At 43.2% G+C, this 23,625-nt stretch overlaps 4 protein-coding genes across 4 annotated transcripts; 2 read left to right on the forward strand and 2 right to left on the reverse strand.

The window, feature by feature from the left end:
* Positions 1-3,569: 3,569 nt before the first annotated feature.
* On the reverse strand, positions 3,570-4,123 carry LOC117194050. Its single transcript, XM_033398692.1, has 3 exons — positions 3,866-4,123; positions 3,730-3,781; positions 3,570-3,664 (listed from the first exon to the last, which is right to left on the reverse strand). The coding sequence occupies exons 1-3, from the start codon at positions 4,102-4,104 to the stop codon at positions 3,635-3,637; spliced, it is 321 nt and encodes a 106-aa protein (XP_033254583.1). The 5' UTR covers positions 4,105-4,123; the 3' UTR covers positions 3,570-3,634.
* Positions 4,124-4,125: 2 nt separating this feature from the next.
* Positions 4,126-5,751, forward strand: LOC117194049. The gene is made up of 3 exons (XM_033398691.1): positions 4,126-4,191; positions 4,383-4,452; positions 4,518-5,751. Exons 2-3 carry the CDS (start codon positions 4,419-4,421, stop codon positions 5,408-5,410), a joined length of 927 nt encoding a protein of 308 aa, XP_033254582.1. The 5' UTR covers positions 4,126-4,191; positions 4,383-4,418; the 3' UTR covers positions 5,411-5,751.
* Positions 5,752-11,096: 5,345 nt separating this feature from the next.
* On the reverse strand, positions 11,097-11,656 carry LOC117194022. Its single transcript, XM_033398649.1, has 3 exons — positions 11,393-11,656; positions 11,257-11,308; positions 11,097-11,191 (listed from the first exon to the last, which is right to left on the reverse strand). Exons 1-3 carry the CDS (start codon positions 11,629-11,631, stop codon positions 11,162-11,164), a joined length of 321 nt encoding a protein of 106 aa, XP_033254540.1. The 5' UTR covers positions 11,632-11,656; the 3' UTR covers positions 11,097-11,161.
* LOC117194021 lies at positions 11,643-13,290 on the forward strand. The gene is made up of 3 exons (XM_033398648.1): positions 11,643-11,734; positions 11,926-11,995; positions 12,061-13,290. Exons 2-3 carry the CDS (start codon positions 11,962-11,964, stop codon positions 12,951-12,953), a joined length of 927 nt encoding a protein of 308 aa, XP_033254539.1. The 5' UTR covers positions 11,643-11,734; positions 11,926-11,961; the 3' UTR covers positions 12,954-13,290.
* Positions 13,291-23,625: the final 10,335 nt, after the last annotated feature.

Genomic DNA, 23,625 nt, shown 5'->3' on the forward strand with positions numbered 1-23,625 from the left:
GCAAATTTTCGGCGGTTAAGCACAATTCGGTGCTAAAACACACTTACATAAACCTACATACACGCATTGCTGGCTATTAATTTCTCTGTCGCGACAATTCGGTCAGTGCAGTGCGGTAGGCAGTGCAGCGAACTCACTAATACACACAAGCGGAGTACAAAGCGGAATCGGACAGTTCGCACAGCAGCACAGCTAAAGGCATTAGCTGTAATCCCTTTGCTTTCGGTTCCCACGTTTATACGTATACAGGGTGTCTTTTTCGGTCGTGCTGAGTGACTCTTTTAAAACCTCAACATGGCAGCACCTGAGCCTACCAATGTCGCGAACGCAGCAATGCCGAGTGATGTAGATTTCTACAAGCACAAGGCCGAGTCCATCGCGCGCCAACTAAAGGCCATGGATCGCTTTCTCACCAAGGAAGAGCTTGCCGAGTTAGATGAGGCAGAACTTCAAGCTCGCTTAGAGCAAATCGAGCGAATGAATGCGGATTTCGATGCCGCTCAAACGAGCCTTGAAAGGCTGGATTTCCTGCAGTTAGCCCATGATGCCCGACTGGACTTTTCGAATGTTTATGTGAAGGTTAGGTCCAGGCTGTCGCGGGAGTTAATGGCTGCTCGCACGGTAAATGTTGCCAATTCAACGGCTCGGCATACTCTCGAGGGGAATTCGTCGTTGTTCGCCTATAATAGTATAGGCCGTTCTCGAATGCCCGAGTTGCAGCTTCCGCGATTCGGGGGTAAATACATGGATTGGCCAGAATTCCACTCGATGTTCTCGACAATGGTGCAAAAAGACCATCGTATACCATTCATCGAAAAATTCCAATATCTTCGTGGATGTCTAGATGGTGCTGCGCTGGATACGATTCGTTCCTTGGAACTTTCTAAGGAGAATTACGACAAGGCGTTGAATTTGCTAATGTTGCGATTCGATAATAAACTGTTACATTTTCAGGCACACGTCAAGTCTATTTTCGGGCTGCAAGGGGTGGAGAAGGGCTCAGCTATCGGCTTGCGCGCGCTCAGCGACAAAATCAATTCGCACTTGCGTGCACTTCAGACCTTGGCGACCCCGCAGGAGATTTCGGATGGGTTGCTGATTTTCATCATAGGCACGAAACTGGACCACAAAACAAAGGAGAAATGGGAAGAGAACTTGCCGACGTCAGGATTGCCTCGGTGGTCAAGCATGGCCTCATTTTTGGAAGCGAGATGTCGGATGCTGGAGAATTTGGGATCAGCCATGGCAACAAGTCCTAGTCAACAGGTGGGAGAAGACAAACCTGTCACCCTTATCACCTCCAGTAACGACCATCCTAACCCCATATGTAACCATTGCAATTCCTCCGAGCATTACATATCTAGATGTCAGGCATTCCTGAATCTCTCTGCGTTTGCACGATACAAAGAAGCAAAGAAGAGCCGCTTGTGTTTGAACTGCCTCAACAAAGGCCATGAATTGCAGAGGTGCAGGTCAGGACTTTGCAGGAATTGCCAGGCCAAACATCACACGCTACTCCACATTCCATCGGGAACTGGTGCTTCATCTTCCTCTTCACCGGCCGAGGAATCGATCCAGCAAGAGGCCGCGACTGTGCTTCTAGCAAGCGGGTGTTCTAGCCCTCCCCCCTCGATCCAGAAATCTCAGCCTAGCCAGAACGTGTTGCTACCTACTGCCCTCGTCCATGTAACAGATCGTTATGGAGCACTTATCCCATGTCGTGCCATTTTGGATTCTGCATCACAGGCAAACTTTGTAACATCTAGACTTGCTGATCAGTTGCAGTTGGATCATCGCTCGTCTTATGTTCACATCTCTGGAATCGGAGATTCCATTCTACCTTCGAGCAAGTCTGTACATATAGTTGTACAATCCCAGGACGCAAGCTATCGAGCTTCCTTCGCTGCAATTGTCACCAACTCAATTACGGAAATGCAGCCTAACTTCGGCGTAGACGCAAAGGATTGGCCAATGCCGAATAATCTAAAACTAGCTGATCATAATTTCTCCAAGCCCCAACGTATCGATCTGTTGATAGGTTCTGGTTTGTTCTTCGATTTAATGTGCGTCGGACAGATTCGACTATCAGCCCAATTGCCAACATTGCAGGAGACTAAACTTGGTTGGATAGTATCAGGAAGCATTGATAGCTCGGAGAATAAGCGTGCAGCTTTAGCCGCTTTTGAAAATTCCTCGTGCATCTCTATTGACGATTTTCGACCCACAACGCTGGAGTACCAAAACTTAGAGCAGCAATGCAGGAAGCAGCTGCTCGAGTGCCAGGTGCAAGTGGAAAAAATGCGATCGGAGAATCAGGAACTGCAGCGCGAACTTTTCCATATATTAAAAACCTACATATCCACGCTAAATGAAATTCAACTTTCAACAATTTCTACATTGCCAAATTTCCTGCCATTCTATGCAATTACAAAGGTTCCCGATGATCAAGACGTAATCACGACAAGCCGCCTTCGTAAAGAAGCGCCGATTGCTGCGTTCGACGATCATCCCAGCGTAGCCGCCAGCTGCGCCCAAGCAAGCATCTTCAAGAGGGCCGTTGGAAAAATAGCGGTTCTGCCCCTTCAGGATGGATCTGTTGAAAGCCTTTGCCTTCCAACGGGGGGTGAATGTTCGGAGCAGAACCCAGCCGATTAGCTGCTTGCCAAATAGCACCTAATTCTTGGCCCTCAGCCGCTTATTTTGTTTGTTACTTATGTCTATGTCACTCATTTGTTTGTTAAAGCTTTGCGCTTGCTTGCCCTGCTAAACGCTCTCTGCCAGCTCGCTCTTCGCTATCTCCGCTTTGCGTCTGCCTACCGACGTCGGCCGAGCGAAGCTGCGCTTAGCGATCGGAGCGGCAATGTAAAGGGCAGGCAAGCCACACTTGCAATTTGGATGTCACGCATTAAAGAACATATCGTAATTTTATTTCTGCGCCGAGTTTTATTTAATTCGAAATAATTAGTCGGCCGATTGGGGATAAAAAACATTATCTCCACAACGTGTATCTCAAAATTTCACCCCACCCCCTTCCGCCAACACAAAGGACGAAAATCTGTTGCATCCACAATATTGAGGATACGAGAAAACTAAAAACGCAGAATCATAGATAATGACCATATCTATCAGATGGCTGAATCTGGATCAGATCAGATAATTTTTATAGCCAAAAGGAACAAATCGATTTGCACTGGCTACGCAGCGCCCGACGTCACGCTCAGACTGATTTTCTGTCTCTCTCGCACGCACTTTGTCGTGTCGTTTAAGATTAGCGGCGTCTGCCGGAGGAGAGCCATACTGACTTAGTGTCGGGTATAACTGTAGAGTTGCGGTGTCCGCAGCAACTCAACGTTCCACCTCGTTATACCCGATACTCAAAATGAGTATTGGGGTATATTAGATTTGTGGTAAAAGTGGATGTGTGTAACGTCCAGAAGGAATCGTTTCCGACCCCATAAAGTATATATTCTTGATCAGCATCAATAGCCGAGTCGATTGAGCCATGTCTGTCTGTCCATCTGTCCGTCTGTCCGTCTGTCCGTCCGTCCGTCTGTCCGTCTGTCCGTCCCCTTCAGCGCCTAGTGCTCAAAGAATATAAGAGCTAATTATATAGGCGTCCGCGGGCACGCAAGAGTCATTCCTTGCCACCGAAGGGGGCAACCAGCTAAAATGAAAGGAAGAGTTAAATAAAGTAAATAAAATGAATAAATAATAACTTAATAACTTTACCAGACGGGGTAAGAGGAATGATCGCGGCATATCAGTTTGTGTCCAGAGAGAGCTGGAGGGAATACAAAAATAAAAGAAGAACCAAGAAAAAATAGTCAATGGATAGATGAATAGGGGGGAAACAAGGATAACTTACCAGGTCAAAGCCGATGAGGTAATGCATGGTGCAGGAGGGAAGACGTTGTCGGTATTGTATGAACCAGCGATGCACGTACGTCGTACATCGTAAAAAGTGCTGGCAAATAAATAATGTACGCGATGCACGCGATCGTAGATGCAGTATCGATCCAGCAACATACAAAGGGGTAAGAGGGCGGGAAAATCACGAGAGCGGCGCAGGACACGAAAGGTTAATGCCTCGGGCCGCTTATACATGGAAATATATCCTGAAATATGCTCCTATTTCTCCTATTCCTATTTCTATCTTTGTGTCGAGCACATGTTCCAGTCAAAACAGAAAAAGTGAGTTCTGATAGAAAAAATTCAAAATTATTTGAAAAAGTTTTGTGAAATATTTTACGGAAATTAGGCACAACAATTTAATACATTTTTGCGAAAACTTTGTCAAATATTTTACGGAGAAATTATACAAATTTGTTACTTTTACTTCAAGGTAATTTTATTTGTTATTTTTTTGGTTTTTTGTTTTGCAGAACTGTCTTTAATCAATAACAATCGATTCTTTGATAATGTCCAAGTTCAATGTTTGGCTGATCTTCTGGTGTAAGTATAGGATTCCACATCGGATATTGTATATAATCGATACTAACATTCTGTGGGGTGTTTAGGTGCCGTGATGATGATGCAGCCTTGGATGGGCCAGGGCCATGCCCTGTCTGCGGATGCGGTCAATGCCACAGCTGTGCAATCCACTTTTGGCTTATTGATGGGAGAAGCAACAACCGCCAAAACTACGGCCACTCCCCAGGCAGTGGTCAAGTCATCCACTCGCCAAGATGCTTCCAAGGAAATCGTCGCGGGAGCTCCTGCAGTCACCCCCACAACAGACCCAGTGACTGGCCCAGTCGGACCCATAATCGAGAAGACACGATTGGGATCATCAATTGGACTGATCACGGGTTTACTGTCCGGCTTGCATCGCACCACTATGATGGATGATAGCGTGCAACAGGTACTCGACTATCAACCGCAAATGGTGCCCCAGCGTATGGCCGAAGATTTCCTCTTGAACGAGCCCGAAAACGATCCGCACGGCGGTCTCACTATGACCTCGTACAAGTACCGTTGCATGCACACGTCTTCGCCAGTTCTACCGCCGATATTCATCATGTTGCAACAGCTGTTGCAGCCCAGCCCAATGATGGAGACGGCCACTAAGATGCACCACAGCCCCATGACATCACCACTGCTTGAGTTACTCAATGACGTCGAGGACATGACGCTGCAGAATATTCCCAATGTTATCGACCATCTGCTGGCGAATCGTTTGGTGCTCGCGAGTGGTACCCAACTGGATAACAAGGACAAGAAGATCACGCAGAAGGATGACGATGTCTCCAAGAATGACGAGCTCAAGAAGGAAGCTGCTGAAGTCGCACCCACTCACGATAAGGACGAAATCGTTCTCGTGTGTCCCGTACACCGTGAGCACCATGCCAATCACAATGGCGAAATAGTTGACGATACCGTTATCCTTGTTGACCAGTGCCACGTTGTATAGGTCTGTAGATCGAGGTAGACATAGTATAGCGGTAGAATATTAGGTTTATAGGTAGCTAATATTTGAATTTGAGCCTTGGCGTCACTCAAAATTTTTTTGTTTTTTTAAGCATTTAGTTTATATTTCGGGTTTTTGTTTAGTTTAGGCAGGGAATTGCGTCAGAGTCAAAATATTTTTTTTTAGATTTTTTGCATCAAAACTTAAAATGCCAAACAAATGATATTTAATTGCGTTTAGGAAATTGTTTATATTAGAGATTATTGGAAGTCAGCGAGGTAACCAGATTCCTTAGCATTTATAGAAAGAAGAAAATAAAAACAACGAGCGCATTCAATTCAAAAGCAGATACTCTTCATTTAATTGATTTAAAAATTTAAATTTCAATTTGAATCAACCGGGTAATCGCAGGAAAACAGCTGGACATTTTTCGATAGAACAATCGGTTAAATAATTAATTACTTCACCCATAGATGTCGTTGAGGGGAAACACGCCATCTACCAAAGCTATTGTCGGTTACATTTCAAACGGAAAAAGCTTTTCAGGGTCAATTTAGGTATGTTATTTGCATAAATAATCGTCAATAAGTAGCAGCAGAAGTAAGGCGGTAGAAAAATGAAAAAATTCACCTATCTGCACGTCAATAGAGTGATATGCACGCAGGTTTACTTGACGGCATATAAATTGAAAAATTCCCATAAAAATGTGTAATTACTTGACATATTTTCAATTTCAACAACAGCCTGCGACGGAGTGTCTTGCTCGGCTAAAAGGGAAACTCGAGGCGGAGGCTGGAACTAACACGTACCAGATTGTGCCCGCTGCCACTGTCACTGCCACTGCCGCTGTCGCTGCCACTGCCGTGTTCTTTGCTGTGATTTCCGCTGCACAAATTAGCTGTTTTTCGTGGCGACTGAGTTAACTGATAATCTTATTAGGCACGGAATAAGGAGGGAGGGGTTAGGTGGGGAGGGAGAGAATCGCTTAATGCTAATGTGTCGATGGAAAGCTTCGCTGTGGTTAATTGAGGCTGGTGGTGGGTGAGACTTTGGGGTTGATGGGAGGGGGCATCTAAAGGATCGAGCCAATAGGTTATCTAATGAAAGGTTTTTTTATCCCACCATCCAGCCTCATGGCCGGGGCCTCTAACCCCAATCTGCAGTAACCCGACAACCCCCAGAGGGCAATCCCTCGCACAATTAAGCTCGAAATAACAACAGCGCTAAGAAGGCTTTAAGTCCTTTCCTTTCGAGAGTGGAGGATGGTACGAGTAGGATGGGAGTCTGAAGTACAACTTGAGGAGAAGTCACGTCTAATTACACACATCTAGGAGCAGCATTTTGACCTGGTCTGGTTGACTTGCTGTTGCTGCTGGAGCTGTTGGTCGGACTGTTTTACTAAATTGGTTTAAAAAGCCAAAGGGCAGGGGATTCCATGGGTAGCCATGGATACGAGTATGAAACTGGCGATGAGAGCGCGTGAGAACGTGAGCAATTATTACAGTTAAGTTTAAGAGAGGGCGAGCCCTCGGGGCGTAGCAGGAGGAGGCTCTTGGCGACAGGCTTGGGGGCCATAATCCCTTTATAATCCACACACACAATGCTATGGAAATATATCCTGAAATATGCTCCTAGAAGAAATAATCAATTCGTGATCTCTCTTGAGAGTAGGTTCCCATGGTTGGCTGGCTTATGATGACGCACTCCAGAGCCGAAGACCCTGCGATCTAATCCAGAAAGTTCGTTTGCGCCATATTCGGTGTATGAACTGGCACATGTAGATCCGTATCTATGTATGGTTAGTAGTCTCGTTTCCGACCCCATAAAGTTATATTCTTGATCAACATCAATAGCCGAGTCGATTGGGCCCTGTCTGTCTGTCTGTCTGTCCGTCTGTCCGTCTGTCCGTCCGTCCGTCTGTCCGTCCCCTTCAGAGCCTAGTGCTCAAAGACTATAAGAGCTAGAGCAACGATGTTTTGGATCCAGACTTCTGTGATATGTCACTGCGACAAAAATATTTCAAAACTTCGCCCCGCCCACTTCCGCCCTCACAAAGGACGAAAATCTGTGGCATCCACAATTTTAAAGATATGAGAAAACCAAAAACGTAGAATTGTAGAGAATGGCCATATCTTTAAGACTGCAGAATCTGAATTGGATCGTATTATTATTATAGCCAGCATCAAGAAAACAATTTCATTTTTTCTCGCCCTGTCTCTCTCTAACACACGTACCATAGGCGGCTTTGCTTAGAGTAAAACATTAGCGCCTAGATCTCAGAGACTAAAAGCTAGAGCAACCAAATTTGGTATTCACACTTCTAATATATCGGACCGAGACGAGTTTGTTTCAAAATTTCGCCACACCCCCTTCCGCCCCCGCAAAGGACGAAAATCGGGGGATATTCAAAAATCTCAGAGACTATTAAGGCTAGAGTAACCAAATTTGGTATCCGCACTCCTGTTAGATCTTACTATAAAACGTGTATCTCAAAATTTCACCCCACCCCCTTCCGCCTACACAAAGGACGAAAATCTGTTGCATCCACAATATTGAGGATACGAGAAAACTAAAAACGCAGAATCATAGATAATGATCATATCAGATGGCTGAATCTGGATCAGATCAGATAATTTTTATAGCCAAAAGGAACAAATCAATTTGCACTGACTACGCAGCGCCCGACGTCACGCTCAGACTGATTTTCTGTCTCTCTCGCACGCACTCTTTGTCGTGTCGTTTAAGATTAGCGGCGTCTGCCGGAGGAGAGCCATACTGACTTAGTATCGGGTATAACTGTAGAGTTGCGGTGTCCGCAGCAACTCAACGTTCCACCTCGTTATACCCGATACTCAAAATCCGATTATCTTTCGTAGTGATCAGACGTGTTTTTGTTTTGCGCTCCGCATTTTTTCCTTTTGTTTTGAATAAACAGCCGGTGTTTTCCTAACTAAATTCTAATTATACTTCCTAACCAGACAACAATCTGGAAACCTATTCTATTACGCGAGTGCATGCCTTTTGATTTGTGTTAAAACATTATTTAACTTTTTATTTTTCGGCGTCGGCTTGTGCTTGTGCTTGTGTTTGTGTTGTTGCAGTGAGTGAGTACGCATTACATTGCATTGCAGTCCGCTCTCGTCTGGTAGCTTTTGTTGTTTTATCACTCTCTCGCTATCACCTCAACTTCAATACCTGTTCTTTCTCTCTCGCTCTTCAAACTTTCTGAGCAATAGCGCTCTCTGCTTAGTAGCTTTCGCTATAACCGCTCTCCACTCTGCTCTCTTTTTTTTACTAATTCCGCTTTGAGCGTTGTCTGGCACATTGGTCTGATACCAATTTGTTTTGCAAATAATAGTAAATAAATAAATAATAAAATGGAATACGCTGTGGTCTGTGCCAAAAAAAGCTGTAAGAAGCAGATCACCCACGATCAGCCGAATGTCCCCTGCTGGCTCTGCGACAGCGTAGTGCACGCAAAATGCGCTGGATTTTCTGGCCTTGTGAGTGATGCTATAGCCAAACGTAATGGCTTGCATTACAGTTGCGAGGCATGCCGTGCGGTGGAGAAAGACATGGTGGCTTTCATGAGGCAGACGCGGAGTGGCTTTAAGGAGCTGACCGTTGGTTTTAAAAACCAATACGATCGGCTCTTAGCCATGGAGGCTCAGTTTAGCGGTTTAAAACTGCAGAATGAGTCTCCGAGGCGCAAAAAGGTCACTCCGCGGGATCTGCGATTGCCAACCGTCACTCAGCCGTGCGCCGCCGAAAAACTGACTCCGACCACTCCAAGTGTGCAGCAGTTGATCTCGTTGGCCACTCCAAGGGCAACGACAGCAGATTCTGGCGATGCAGATTCGGTAGCCGAATTCATCGCCTCGGAGAATGTGCAGCCAAGTACGTCTGCAGCGTCCGTGTCCGTGGTGTCCGCAAGTTCGCTAGTTGTCCCGTCTATCCCGATCCCACCAGTAAATAGCCGTTCCGGACGTCCGGATATTGCCACCACAGGTACTAGGCCTGTGGTGACTAAACCACTGGTGGGAGTCCCACCAAAACGACAAGTTTTTGTTTTACGGCTGGCCCCTGACCTCACATCTAATGATGTAATTGCTTTTATTCAAAGCAAAATAAAAGCCGTGGGTTTAAAGGTGGAGAAATTTAACTTCTCTTATGCCAGGGAGATAGCCTCGTTTAAGATAAGCATCTCCCCAACTCAATTTGACACCATTTGCTCCGGCAAATTTTGGCCGGAGCATTTGGTGGTGAAGGAGTTTAAGGCTAAGAAGAAGAATAGGCCCCCCATATCCCTTCCAAATCTTTCCAGTGTGCCACCCTCAACCTCAACTTCCTCTTCCTCAACTTCCCGTCTTGCTTCCACCTTTCCAAAAAACTAACTTCTCTTTTAGTAACCTATCAGAATGTAAGAGGCTTGCGTAGTAAGCTCAGCATTCTTTTCCGGGATAGTGTTGCATTTGCTTCCCACGTTATTGTGTTTACTGAAACCTGGTTAAAGCCGGACATTCTTAGTTCCGAGGTTTTGGCAGGTCGGTACACAACTTTTAGAAAAGACCGTTCGTCTCGACGTGCAGGGGGGGTTCTAATTGCAGTGGACTCTTACTTCACGTCGGAACACTTCACAGTCAAAGTTCAACAGGAACTGGAATTCCTGTGTGTAAAACTGATTCTTCCCGCTTTCGCTATATTCATTACTTGCTCGTATATCCCACCTTCTTCGGATATTTCAATTTATGAGCAGCACTTGTCCGCTTTAACCGCTGTTTCTTCCTCGCTATCTGATAAAGATCGTATGATAGTTCTTGGTGACTTCAACTTGCCAGGAACTGTTTGGTCTTCGGTAAACGAGTCTAGTATCCTAGTGCCCATGTCACGACATGACTTTGTTGACGGCTTGCTTGACCTATCCCTGTCTCAAGTCAACCATGTGAAAAATTCCTTGGGTCGATTGCTTGATCTGTGCTTTGTATCGGATCCGACCATAGTGTTGTTAACCCGAGCCCTTCCGCTCACTATACCTGAAGACGCCTACCACCCTACTTTCGAGGTGTCGCTAGATATAGGACCAACTGTATTGGATCGGTCGAGTAGGCTGCCCGAACGTGTCCGCTGCTTTCGTAAAGCCGAGTTTGCGAAGCTTAATAACTTCATTAGGGATTTTGATTGGTCCGCTTTGTACTTGTGCACTGATATCATAAAAGGCACAAACATTTTTTACAATGCTCTTGGCACATTTTTCGATTCTTGTGTCCCGCTTTCTTGTCCGACTAGATCTGGAAAACCCCCTTGGTTTACCAAAGAGTTATCCAGTCTAAAAAACTTAAAATCAAGACTTTATAAAAAATTTCAAGAAGTGGGTTCTCCTACTTCTCACTCTCGCTATGTATTAGCTCGGTCAAACTTTTCAGTTCTTAATGCTCAATGCTATAAGAACTACCTATCTCGATGCAGGATACGTTTTTCCCAGGTCCCTAAACAGTTTTACAGCTTCGTAAACAGTAAGCGTAGAACGTCCGCACACCCATCCTCGCTATCATTTTGTAATACGTCGGCAAATAATGATCAGGCAATAAAGTATATTCTTGATCAGCATCAATAGCCGAGTCGATTGAGCCATGTCTGTCTGTCCATCTGTCCGTCTGTCCGTCCGTCCGTCTGTCCGTCTGTCCGTCCCCTTCAGCGCCTAGTGCTCAAAGAATATAAGAGCTAATTATATAGGCGTCCGCGGGCACGCAAGAGTCATTCCTTGCCACCGAAGGGGGCAACCAGCTAAAATGAAAGGAAGAGTTAAATAAAGTAAATAAAATGAATAAATAATAACTTAATAACTTTACCAGACGGGGTAAGAGGAATGATCGCGGCATATCAGTTTGTGTCCAGAGAGAGCTGGAGGGAATACAAAAATAAAAGAAGAACCAAGAAAAAATGGTCAATGGATAGATGAATAGGGGGGAAACAAGGATAACTTACCAGGTCAAAGCCGATGAGGTAATGCATGGTGCAGGAGGGAAGACGTTGTCGGTATTGTATGAACCAGCGATGCACGTACGTCGTACATCGTAAAAAGTGCTGGCAAATAAATAATGTACGCGATGCACGCGATCGTAGATGCAGTATCGATCCAGCAACATACAAAGGGGTAAGAGGGCGGGAAAATCACGAGAGCGGCGCAGGACACGAAAGGTTAATGCCTCGGGCCGCTTATACATGGAAATATATCCTGAAATATGCTCCTAGAAGAAATAATCAATTCGAAAATCATTCCTATTTCTATCTTTGTGTCGAGCACATGTTCCAGTCAAAACAGAAAAAGTGAGTTCTGATAGAAAAAATTCAAAATTATTTGAAAAAGTTTTGTGAAATATTTTACGGAAATTAGGCACAACAATTTAATAAATTTTTGCGAAAGTTTTGTCAAATATTTTACGGAGAAATTATACAAATTTGTTACTTTTACTTCAAGTTAATTTTATTTGTTATTTTTTTGGTTTTTTGTTTTGCAGAACTGTCTTTAATCAATAACAATCGATTCTTTGATAATGTCCAAGTTCAATTTTTGGCTGATCTTCTGGTGTAAGTATAGGATTCCACATCGGATATTGTATATAATCGATACTAACATTCTGTGGGGTGTTTAGGTGCCGTGATGATGATGCAGCCTTGGATGGGCCAGGGCCATGCCCTGTCTGCGGATGCGGTCAATGCCACAGCTGTGCAATCCACTTTTGGCTTATTGATGGGAGAAGCAACAACCGCCAAAACTACGGCCACTCCCCAGGCAGTGGTCAAGTCATCCACTCGCCAAGATGCTTCCAAGGAAATCGTCGCGGGAGCTCCTGCAGTCACCCCCACAACACACCCAGTGACTGGCCCAGTCGGACCCATAATCGAGAAGACACGATTGGGATCATCAATTGGACTGATCACGGGTTTACTGTCCGGCTTGCATCGCACCACTATGATGGATGATAGCGTGCAACAGGAACTCGACTATCAACCGCAAATGGTGCCCCAGCGTATGGCCGAAGATTTCCTCTTGAACGAGCCCGAAAACGATCCGCACGGCGGTCTCACTATGACCTCGTACAAGTACCGTTGCATGCACACGTCTTCGCCAGTTCTACCGCCGATATTCATCATGTTGCAACAGCTGTTGCAGCCCAGCCCAATGATGGAGACGGCCACTAAGATGCACCACAGCCCCATGACATCACCACTGTTTGAGTTACTCAATGACGTCGAGGACATGACGCTGCAGAATATTCCCAATGTTATCGACCATCTGCTGGCGAATCGTTTGGTGCTCGCAAGTGGTACCCAACTGGATAACAAGGACAAGAAGATCACGCAGAAGTATGACGATGTCTCCAAGAATGACGAGCTCAAGAAGGAAGCTGCTGAAGTCGCACCCACTCACGATAAGGACGAAATCGTTCTCGTGTGTCCCGTACACCGTGAGCACCATGCCAATCACAATGGCGAAATAGTTGACGATAACGTTATCCTTGTTGACCAGTGCCACGTTGTATAGGTCTGTAGATCGAGGTAGACATAGTATAGCGGTAGAATATTAGGTTTATAGGTAGCTAATATTTGAATTTGAGCCTTGGCGTCACTTAAAATTTTTTTTAAGCATTTAGTTGTTTCTATTTCGCGTTTTTGTTTAGTTTAGGCAGGGAATTGCGTCAGTGTCAAAATATTTTTTTTTAGATTTTTTGCATCAAAACTTAAAATGCCAAACAAATGTTATTTAATTGCGTTTAGGAAATTGTTTATATTAGAGATTATTGGAAGTCAGCGAGGTAACCAGATTCCTTAGCATTTATAGAAAGAAGAAAATAAAAACAACGAGCGCATTCAATTCAAAAGCAGATACTCTTCATTTAATTGATTTAAAAATTTGAATTTCAATTTGAATCAACCGGGTAATCGCAGGAAAACAGCTGGACATTTTTCGATAGAACAATCGGTTAAATAATTAATTACTTCACCCATAGATGTCGTTGAGGGGAAACACGCCATCTACCAAAGCTATTGTCGGTTACATTTCAAACGGAAAAAGCTTTTCAAGGTCAATTTAGGTATGTTATTTGCATAAATAATCGTCAATAAGTAGCAGCAGAAGTAAGGCGGTAGAAAAATGAAAAAATTCACCTATCTGCACGTCAATAGAGTGATATGCACGCAGGTTTACTTGACGGCATATAAATTGAAAAATTCCCATAAAAATGTGTAATTATTTGACATATTTTCAATTTCAACAACAGCCTGCGACGGAGTGTCTTGCTCGGCTAAAAGGGAAACTCGAGGCGGAGGCTGGAACTAACACGTACCAGATTGTGCCCGCTGCCACTGTCACTGCCACTGCCGCTGTCGCTGCCACTGCCGTGTTCTTTGCTGTGATTTCCGCTACACAAAGTAGCTGTTCGTGGCGACTGAGTTAACTGATAATCTTATTAGGCACGGAATAAGGAGGGAGGGGTTAGGTGGGGAGGGAGAGAATCGCTTAATGCTAATGTGTCGATGGAAAGCTTCGCTGTGGTTAATTGAGGCTGGTGGTGGGTGAGACTTTAGGGTTGATGGGAGGGGGCATCTAAAGGATCGAGCCAATAGGTTATCTATTGAAAGGTTCTTTAATCCCACCATCCAGCCTCATGGCCGGGGCCTCTAACCCCAATCTGCAGTAACCCGACAACCCCCAGAGGGCAATCCCTCGCACAATTAAGCTCGAAATAAAAACAGCGCTAAGAAGGCTTTAAGTCCTTTCCTTTCGAGAGTGGAGGATGGTACGAGTAGGATGGGAATCTGAAGTACAACTTGAGGAGAAGTCACGTCTAATTACACACATCTAGGAGCAGCATTTTGACCTGGACTGGTTGACTTGCTGTTGCTGCTGGAGCTGTTGGTCGGACTGTTTTACTAAATTGGTTTAAAAAGCCACAGGGCAGGGGATTCCATGGGTAGCCATGGATACGAGTATGTAGTGGCCAGTTGTGACTCTAAAACTCCAGAGAACAGCTTGGGAAGTACGGCCCTCGCGTTTAACATTAACTCTGCTCTTTACAAAAACAAGATAAAAGATCAATTACAAGAGAGCAGTAGTTAAAGCTTCCATTGAAGAGCTTAATGTCTAATTTAGAGAAGCAGCGTGGATTTGTGGGAGCTATGTTTTAAAGCTTTACTAGAAATCATACGATTACTCCGTTAGTCGTGGAAGCTATGTGTAAGCTTTGCTTAGCATCGTACGATTACTCCGTTATCTAGGGAAACAAGGTGTAAGCTTTGTCTAAAATCGTACGATTACCCCGTTGGTTGTGGAAGGTAAAGTTCCGATCGTAAGGGCTAATGCAAGTAATATAACTGCTGGCTAGATCATTGCTCTAGTGAAGCTGTGCGAATTCGGATGTGTCTTTTTATACAAATATATATATACAAGTGAATTTGAAAACGTTGTGCAATCAAACACGTGCCAAGTAAATTGAAGTTCTGGTGGACTTTATTATTCCTTTTGGATTAAGAAAAATAAAAGGTATTTGGACCTTACAATAGTGACACAGCTTTAACAGTCTCGTATCATAGGGCTAGAAATCTTACTACGTTCGACACCTCCAAGAACGAGGTCGTCAAAGTCCATCGATTTCTTAGTAGATCTGGGAAAGACCTCGGATTTCCCAGGAACCAGCATCTACATAAACCAACGATAACTACAACCAAATAAACCAGAAAGAGCCGTCCGAAGATATACTAGAGTGAAACCCGAAGTTATGTGGAGGCATACTTGAGCTGAAGTACATTTTGGAGTAAGACGAGAAGAATGGTTTTCTTGCGAATTCGGAGAACCTAATATGCCGCACTCGTCACCCTTCTCGCTTATGAATTAAGCGCGCGGCTAAGGCTTTCGCATGTAGTTCTTCGCAGTGTGTGGAGTGGTTCTCAAACTGTGAAAATAAAACATCATTCTGCGGCGATCCACACTGCCGTTTAATAGTCGTCGTGTGAAAATGTACCAAAGTATTAGTTTTGAGTCTCGTCATGAGATTTTCCATTTATTAAAGATTAGGCTACGCACTAACTATTTTTGTATTGTCTAGATTTAAAAAAAAAAAAAAAAAAACCAATAATGTATATAATTACCCATAATTAGAAATTAGCGCAAATGAAAACCACATTTTTTTAAGATCAGCCGTTGAGTGGCAAATCGTCGTCGTACGGGTATGGAAATGGAAAGAAAATCGGTGTTTCATCCGAATTAGAAGTGAAGACCTGTATATTCATAATTTTTCTCCCTTCCTCAGAATATGTTCCTACGTCGCCCCTTGAGCTCAACGGACACGCCGGATAATTCGTATAAAGTATGAGTGAGTTACGAAACTTCCTTAAACGGAATTCTCGAGTATTTTCGAAATATATATCTGTCTTATAAAACTTCTATTCCGGTATATAAAACAACCATATCCATGCCATAATTTAAGGCGGATCGGCTACTAATTTTTCTTTCACGTTTGCCTTCTAGTTATATAATTATCATATTTTTCTCTTCTTTCCAATTTAATTTCTTTTACGCCATATTCTCTACACATAAGTCTTATATACATATACACATATAACTAGGTATAACTTGCTACTATTTCCTCCTTCTTTATTTAATTACTTTAGGCTAAATTTATACCTATCTGGAAAACCATGAAGTCCAAACCCTTAAATTTTGAATTATTAAATAATAATTAGCAGATAATAATGAAACATTAAACCTTTCGTGTTTGTCCTGAGTAGAGCCTGAGGAAGTCCGATGATCAAATAGAGATGCGCTCGATTAGTGTTATGCTGTCGATTAAACGGCATACAAAGGTAGGGAGGGTAGAGAAGGGGTCAAAGTCATCTGAGTTCCCCAAGAGCGACGGAATATAGCCTGACTATTTGTCGGTAGTCGATTAACCAGTTAGTTAAAATTCACATTCTTTTCTTTTTGATTTCTTTTGTAGAGTTCCTTTTGAACATTAAATCAAGTGTACCTAAAACATCTTTGCGAATGTGTTCGTATAGCAGATAGGAGAGTAGGAAAGATCCCACGACATTCCGGCGAGCTAGTTAGAGCATAGCTAGAGGTCCACGTTCCGAAATCCTGCTATACTATTGGTGTCTGACCGTCAAAAAAAAGTATGTACAACCTCCATCCGTACATACAATCTCACACCTCTACGAATATGAATTTATGGCACATTACATAGATTGGCGCCCAACGTGGGGCCAGAGTACGAGTTACTACTGGTTAAAACCCCCAAAAACTTTGCTCGTTGCAATTTTAAATTCCACATTAAAATTAATACTTCCCGTCCAACTACTGTAACGGAGGATATTGATGGAATTTTGGGCTTAAAATTCTGAGTTTCGGAATACCTAACCAAATAGAATCCGCCAGGTAGCAAGGGATGGAAACTGATTTTTTTTTTGTTACCAGAATTAATTTGCGAATATACGACAGCTATTCACAAAGGCGGATAGGTCGGCCAAATTATAATAGGATAACCCCAAAAGAGTTTATGAGGGAAGAGTATCGATGGCTTTCGGAAGTCTAATTTTCTAGATATAGATTTGGAAATTAGCCATTGCCAAGGTTACTGACCACATAAACATACCATAGACCAATTTAGATTTCATTGAGGTTATATTCCGGCGACAAGAGAAAGCGTATATCGGACGGAGTCAAGCTCGAAAAGGACAAATATTGGGTATTTAGGAAAATTTTGTAGAATTTATTGAAGCTTTGGTCCTATAATTAGGGACTTCCACATTTAGTGATCAGAACTCGTATTACTGACTGGGTTACCTTAACATGTCACCAGAAGAAGTCAACTAATATGTACTGCGTCTTGTGGGCACAGGTATCATGATACTTGCATGAAAGAATTCGTGAAAAATAACAGAAATTGCCCCGTATGTAGGGCGGAGTTGAATCCGGAGGAACTTTCGTTTGATGAGAATACTCTAGCAGCCGAATTACCACCCGACATGGGTTCGGGTATAGTGCCGTTAGAAGGGGGATCCAACCCGGAGTCAAACGCTTTAGAGAGAGGACATCAAAAGTCAAGAGGGGCTAGGCCTAAACAGGGACGGGGAACTACATCGCGCAGAGGGATGCATACTAGGTTGCAGTCTCAACAATTTCGGGATAATTCTTTGGGCAGTATCAGCCATAGGTCGGGCGAAGGAGATATGCCGGAAAGAACCCTTGAGGTTATACAAGCACTGATAAAAGGTGAGCAGAAAGATATGATGGTGGAGCTAAGTTCATTCGTTAAGAATTTGATCGAAGAAAATCTACGCGGACAATTAGGTAGGATGACGACAAGGCAAAATCACGAGCCTAATATAACAGGAAACTCGTTGTCTTCAGAAAATGGAAGGGAAAGGGGATTACCACATCCAAATGTCTCTAACAGGGCAATAGCTCCTGGGAAGGCCGCTAATATCTTAGCCAGTTGGCGTCTAAAGTTTGACGGATCCAAAGACGCTATGCACGTCGACGAATTCCTGTACAGGGTTCGTTCACTTACATCCTCCACTTTAAATAACGATTACGAATTACTCTGTGACAATATGCATCTGCTTTTCTCGTCTAAAGCCAGCGATTGGTTTTGGAACTTCCATAGAAAGAACCCACAGTTTTCTTGGCAAACTTTTTCTGCCTCGTTCAGACAACGATTCGATTATGCTGAAGATGATTTCGACTTGTGGGAGTTGATTAGAAAACGCCGTCAGAGAGAGGGTGAATCGTTTGACGATTACCAGACGGCCGTCGAAGAATTAGTGTCCAGGCTCGCACACGAGGTTAGCGAAAATAAGTTAGTAGACATTTTAAAACGTAACGCAAAAACGGCCCTCAGATATGAACTCTTGCATCTCAAAATCAGCGATCGAACTGGCCTGAGAGAAGAAGCCTTTTCTGGCCTTTTCCACGAGGTAAATTCAGCAAACCGAATGTAGCAGAAATACTTACGGACCATGAAGATATGGAGGAAGAAGACGTTTCGCAGATTTATCGTAAGAAGCTAGTATGCTGGAACTGCGACCAGGAAGGGCATCGTTTTGATGATTGTTTAGGAGAAAGGCGAATTTTCTGCTATGGGTGTGGTGCTAAGGATATTTATAAACCTCGATGCGTCAAATGTAACCCAGCGAAAAACTTGAAACGGGATGTACCGACCGGAGCCCAGTCAGTACATCCGACCAAGAACAGCAACTAAACGAAAGTAAACCAATTACCTTAAGAGGGCTTTCCGAAGGGGTAGTTGACGTAAAACCGGATATGATACTACACCAAATTTGTACAGGTATAGATTTAGCGACTCAAACGATGGAGAGCAAAGAGTTAGATTCAGAAAATGTGAATACGTGGTTTAAATTGATAGTTAAGCCCAAACGATCGACGGTCCGGAGACGAGCGTTCTGGAAAAAGGTCCAATCTGTTCGAAAACGTTTAGTCTCAGCAGTTATTTTGAGTTCAGATAACCGATTGTACACGGAGGTAATGATCGAAGGGCAAACTTATAAGGCTTTGCTGGATTCAGGAGCAACCATTAGTTGTTTGGGTGGGAGAGCAGCAACCTTTTTAGCACATCACCCACAATCTCAGAAGTGTTTGGGAACCATACGCACTGCCAGCAACGAAGCTTGTACCGTAGTGTCCAAATTGGTGGTCCCGATTGAATTCCGTAAAATAGTTAAGGAAGTAGAGTTCTTTATCATACCAGATTTAAAGCAAGATGTTTATTTAGGAGTTGACTTTTGGAAAGATTTCGGTCTTCTATCCCAATTATTGACCCGAGAAGGAACTGTGAGCTGTTTGGAGAATAGAGACGACACGATTATGAAGGAAACGCCTAAAATGCATTCCCTAAATGAAGAACAAAGGAACCAATTAGAGGCGGTAATAAGAACCTTCCCGTCATATGAATGCGACGGACTAGGTCGTACACACCTAATACAACATTCTATGGTAATCAATGCCGAAGTACCCGTCAAACAACGACATTGGCCCATTTCCCCCGCGAAAGAGAAAGTGATGTTCGAAGAAGTAGAGAAGATGATTAAGCTGGGCGTGATAGAACCTTCAAATAGTCCATGGAGTAGCAATTGCGTCCTAGTAAAGAAAGGGAAGAAGAATAGGTTATGCCTTGATTCTCGAGAGATCAACAAATATACCCGAAAAGATGCATACCCCCTTCCCCATATAGATGGGATACTCAGTCGATTGCCACCTGCCAAATACATAACGGGACTCGATATGAAGCATGCTTATTGGAAAATTCCCCTAGAGGAGTCTTCACGACAATACACCGCGTTTACCATACCTAACCGACCGCTGTATCAATACAAAGTTATGCCTTTTGGTCTAACCAATGCCTCACAAACCCTCTGTCGTTTAATGGATAAGGTGATACCTGCTAACTTGCGTACGAGAGTGTTTGTTTACCTCGATGACTTACTAATTTTATCAGACGATTTCGAATCCCATTTAATGTTACTGAGAGAAGTTGCAGTACACTTACGAAAGGCTAATGTTACGATAAACATTGCCAAGTCGCACTTTTGCATGCGTGAGATTAAGTATCTGGGGTTCATCATTGGATACGGACAGGTAAAGACGGATCCGAGTAAAATTGAAGCTATTAAAGAATTCCCCGTTCCCAAGACGGTGAAACAATTGCGACGATTCCTTGGTCTTGCTGGGTGGTACCGTCGTTTCGTCGACAATTATGCAACGGTAAGTTGCGCCCTCACAGAACTATTAAAGAAACCGAAAGCGTATGCGTGGAACCCTTTGGCCAATCAGGCATTTGAAAAACTTAAACAGTGCCTGACGTCAGCTCCCATTTTGTCTACTCCTGATTTCTCAAAACCCTTTTTGCTGTTATGTGATGCTAGTACTGTAGGAATTGGTTGTGTGTTAGCTCAGAAAAACGAAGAAGGAGAAGAATTACCCGTAGCATTCATGTCCGAGAAGCTATCTAAAGCTCAGAAAAACTACTCAGTCACGGAATTAGAATGTTTAGCGGTGATAAAGGGAATTAAAAAGTTTCGTGCTTATGTAGAAGGTCAGGCATTCGAGGTGATAACCGATCATGCCTCATTACAATGGCTTATGCGTCAGAAGGAGTTGTCTGGTAGATTAGCTCGATGGGCCATAAAACTACAGGGATTCTCTTTTGAGATAACGCACCGGAAGGGCTCACTAAACGTGGTAGCGGATGCCCTATCGCGTAAAGAGGAAATTACTGTTTCCGAAATGGAAGAGCAGGGTCCGATAGTTGATCTATCTGCCGCAGAATTTAAATCACCAGAATATATGACCTTAATTGATAATATTCGCGCTAAGCAAGACAAATTACCAGACTTGAAGATTCTCAATGATTTTGTCTACAAAAGAACCGAACCTGATCAGGGAAATAATGTAGATAATCTATCTTGGAAATTGTGGATTCCTAGGGAACTCACCCAAGGTGTAATCTCGCGGGCCCATGATCCGCCCAATGCCGCTCACAGTGGAGTAGGGAAAACCATCGAAAAGATTAAAATATATTTGTTTTGGCCAAAAATGAACAAGCAAATACGTGAGTATGTAACTCATTGTGAAGTGTGTCGTCACACCAAACACCCGAACACCGTGTTGAAACCACCCATGGGAAAACCAATGGGGTCTGATCGTCGGTTTCAAAAGCTTTATATGGATTTGCTGGGTCCATATCCCCGATCCAAGAAAGGGCATATTGGTTTACTTATTATCGTAGATCACTTCACAAAATTTCATTTCCTATGCCCCCTTAGGGTGTTTACTTCCAATCGGGTGTGCGATTACCTCGAAAATTATTTGTTCTGTACATTTGGAGTCCCCGAGGTGATATTAACAGATAACGGATCTCAATTCGTTTCTGGAGCCTTTCAGGCTTTTCTAACCCGCTTTGGGATACAACATATTCGTACGGCGATATATTCACCACAGGCGAATGCCAGTGAGAGACTCAATAGATCGGTGTTAGCAGCTATAAGAGCTTACATAAGCCGGGATCATTCCACTTGGGATACCAAATTACCGGAAATCAGTGCTGCTCTCAGATCCTATTTCCTAACCTTTGGACAAAATATGATTCTGAATGGCAAAGACTATGAGTTGCTTCGCCGCTTAAGACTCTTATCGGAGGATAGCCGCATTAGTTATCCGGAAGCACTACAAATTATTCGCGAATCGGCAAAGAAAAAGGTGAAAGAGTCACATGAACAAAATTCTAGGCGATATAATCTACGCTGTCGAAAAGTAGAGTTTAAGGTTGGAGAGCCAGTACTTGCCCGCAATTTCTGCCAAAGCAATGCTATTAAAAAGTTCAATGCAAAGTTAGCGCCGGTTTTTATTTCAGCCGTGGTATCTAGACGAGTTGGCTCATCCTATTATCAACTGAAGAACGAACAGGGTAAAAACTTAGGAATATTTCACCTCAAAGACATACAAGTGAAGCACTAGGCAACTGTCCTATTTCCGTTTAGGCTTCGCCAGTTAAAACTAGCGCTTCCTCAACTGTGGTGTAGTGGCCAGTTGTGACTCTAAAACTCCAGAGAACAGCTTGGGAAGTACGGCCCTCGCGTTTAACATTAACTCTGCTCTTTACAAAAACAAGATAAGAGATCAATTACAAGAGAGCAGTGGTTAAAGCTTCCATTGAAGAGCTTAATGTCTAATTTAGAGAAGCAGCGTGGATCTGTGGGAGTTATGTTTTAAAGCTTTACTAGAAATCATACGATTACTCCGTTAGTCGTGGAAGCTATGTGTAAGCTTTGCTTAGCATCGTACGATTACTCCGTTATCTAGGGAAGCAAGGTGTAAGCTTTGTCTAAAATCGTACGATTACCCCGTTGGTTGTGGAAGGTAAAGTTCCGATCGTAAGGGCTAATGCAAGTAATATAACTTCTGGCTAGATCATTGCTATAGTGAAGCTGTGCGAATTCGGATGTGTCTTTTTATACAAATATAAAGATCCAAGTGAATTTGAAAACGTTGTGCAATCAAACACGTGCCAAGTAAATTGAAGTTCTGGTGGACTACATTATTCCTTTTGGATTAAGAAAAATAAAAGGTATTTGGACCTTACAATAGTGACACAGCTTTAACAGTCTCGTATCATAGGGCTGGAAATCTTACTACGTTCGACACTGGGAAAGAAAAACCAATTGACCCCCCTCCAAGAACGAGGTCGTCAAAGTCCATCGATTTCTTAGTAGATCTGGGAAAGACCTCGGATTTCCCAGTAACCAGCATCTACATAAACCAACGATAACTACAACCAAATAAACCAGAAAGAGCCGTCCGAAGATATACTAGAGTGAAACCCGAAGTTATGTGGATGCATACTTGAGCTGAAGTACATTTTGGAGTAAGACGAGAAGAATGGTTTTCTTGCGAATTCGGAGAAACTAATATGCCGCACTCGTCACCCTTCTCGCTTATGAATTAAGCGCGCGGCTAGGGCTTTCGCATGTAGTTCTTCGCAATGTGTGGAGTGGCTCTCAAACTGTGAAAATAAAACATTATTCTGCGGCGATCCACACTGCCGTTTAATAGCCGTCGTGTGAAAATGTACCAACGTATTAGTTTTGAGTCTCGTCATGAGATTTTCCATTTATTAAAGATTAGGCTACGCACTAACTATTTTTGTATTGTCTAGATTTAAAAAGAAAAAAAAAACCAATAATGTATATAATTACCCATAATTAGAAATTAGCGCAAATGAAAACCACATTTTTTTAAGATCAGCCGTTGAGTGGCAAATCGTCGTCGTACGGGTATGGAAATGGAAAGAAAATCGGTGTTTCATCCGAATTAGAAGTGAAGACCTGTATATTCATAATTTTTCTCCCTTCCTCAGAATATGTTCCTACGTCGCCCCTTGAGCTCAACGGACACGCCGGATAATTCGTATAAAGTATGAGTGAGTTACGAAACTTCCTTAAACGGAATTCTCGAGTATTTTCGAAATATATATCTGTCTTATAAAACTTCTATTCCGGTATATAAAACAACCATATCCGTGCCATAATTTAAAGCGGATCGGCTACTAATTTTTCTTTCACGTTTGCCTTCTAGTTATATAATTATCATATTTTTCTCTTCTTTCCAATTTAATTTCTTTTACGGCATATTCTCTACACATAAG

The sequence above is a fragment of the Drosophila miranda genome, assembly GCF_003369915.1.
Source record: "Drosophila miranda strain MSH22 chromosome Y unlocalized genomic scaffold, D.miranda_PacBio2.1 Contig_Y2_pilon, whole genome shotgun sequence".
Lineage (NCBI taxonomy): Eukaryota > Metazoa > Arthropoda > Insecta > Diptera > Drosophilidae > Drosophila > Drosophila miranda.

Coding starts and splice junctions, on each gene's coding strand:
- LOC117194050 (XM_033398692.1), bottom strand. CDS start 4,104: ATGTATAAGCGGCCCGAGGCATTAACCTTTCGTGTCCTGCGCCGCTCT. Junction 3,782..3,865: donor ACCTCATCGGCTTTGACCTG/GTAAGTTATCCT, acceptor TATTCCCTCCAG/CTCTCTCTGGACACAAACTG. Junction 3,665..3,729: donor CATTCCTCTTACCCCGTCTG/GTAAAGTTATTA, acceptor CTTTCATTTTAG/CTGGTTGCCCCCTTCGGTGG.
- LOC117194049 (XM_033398691.1), top strand. CDS start 4,419: ATGTCCAAGTTCAATGTTTGGCTGATCTTCTGGT. Junction 4,453..4,517: donor TGTTTGGCTGATCTTCTGGT/GTAAGTATAGGA, acceptor TGGGGTGTTTAG/GTGCCGTGATGATGATGCAG.
- LOC117194022 (XM_033398649.1), bottom strand. CDS start 11,631: ATGTATAAGCGGCCCGAGGCATTAACCTTTCGTGTCCTGCGCCGCTCT. Junction 11,309..11,392: donor ACCTCATCGGCTTTGACCTG/GTAAGTTATCCT, acceptor TATTCCCTCCAG/CTCTCTCTGGACACAAACTG. Junction 11,192..11,256: donor CATTCCTCTTACCCCGTCTG/GTAAAGTTATTA, acceptor CTTTCATTTTAG/CTGGTTGCCCCCTTCGGTGG.
- LOC117194021 (XM_033398648.1), top strand. CDS start 11,962: ATGTCCAAGTTCAATTTTTGGCTGATCTTCTGGT. Junction 11,996..12,060: donor TTTTTGGCTGATCTTCTGGT/GTAAGTATAGGA, acceptor TGGGGTGTTTAG/GTGCCGTGATGATGATGCAG.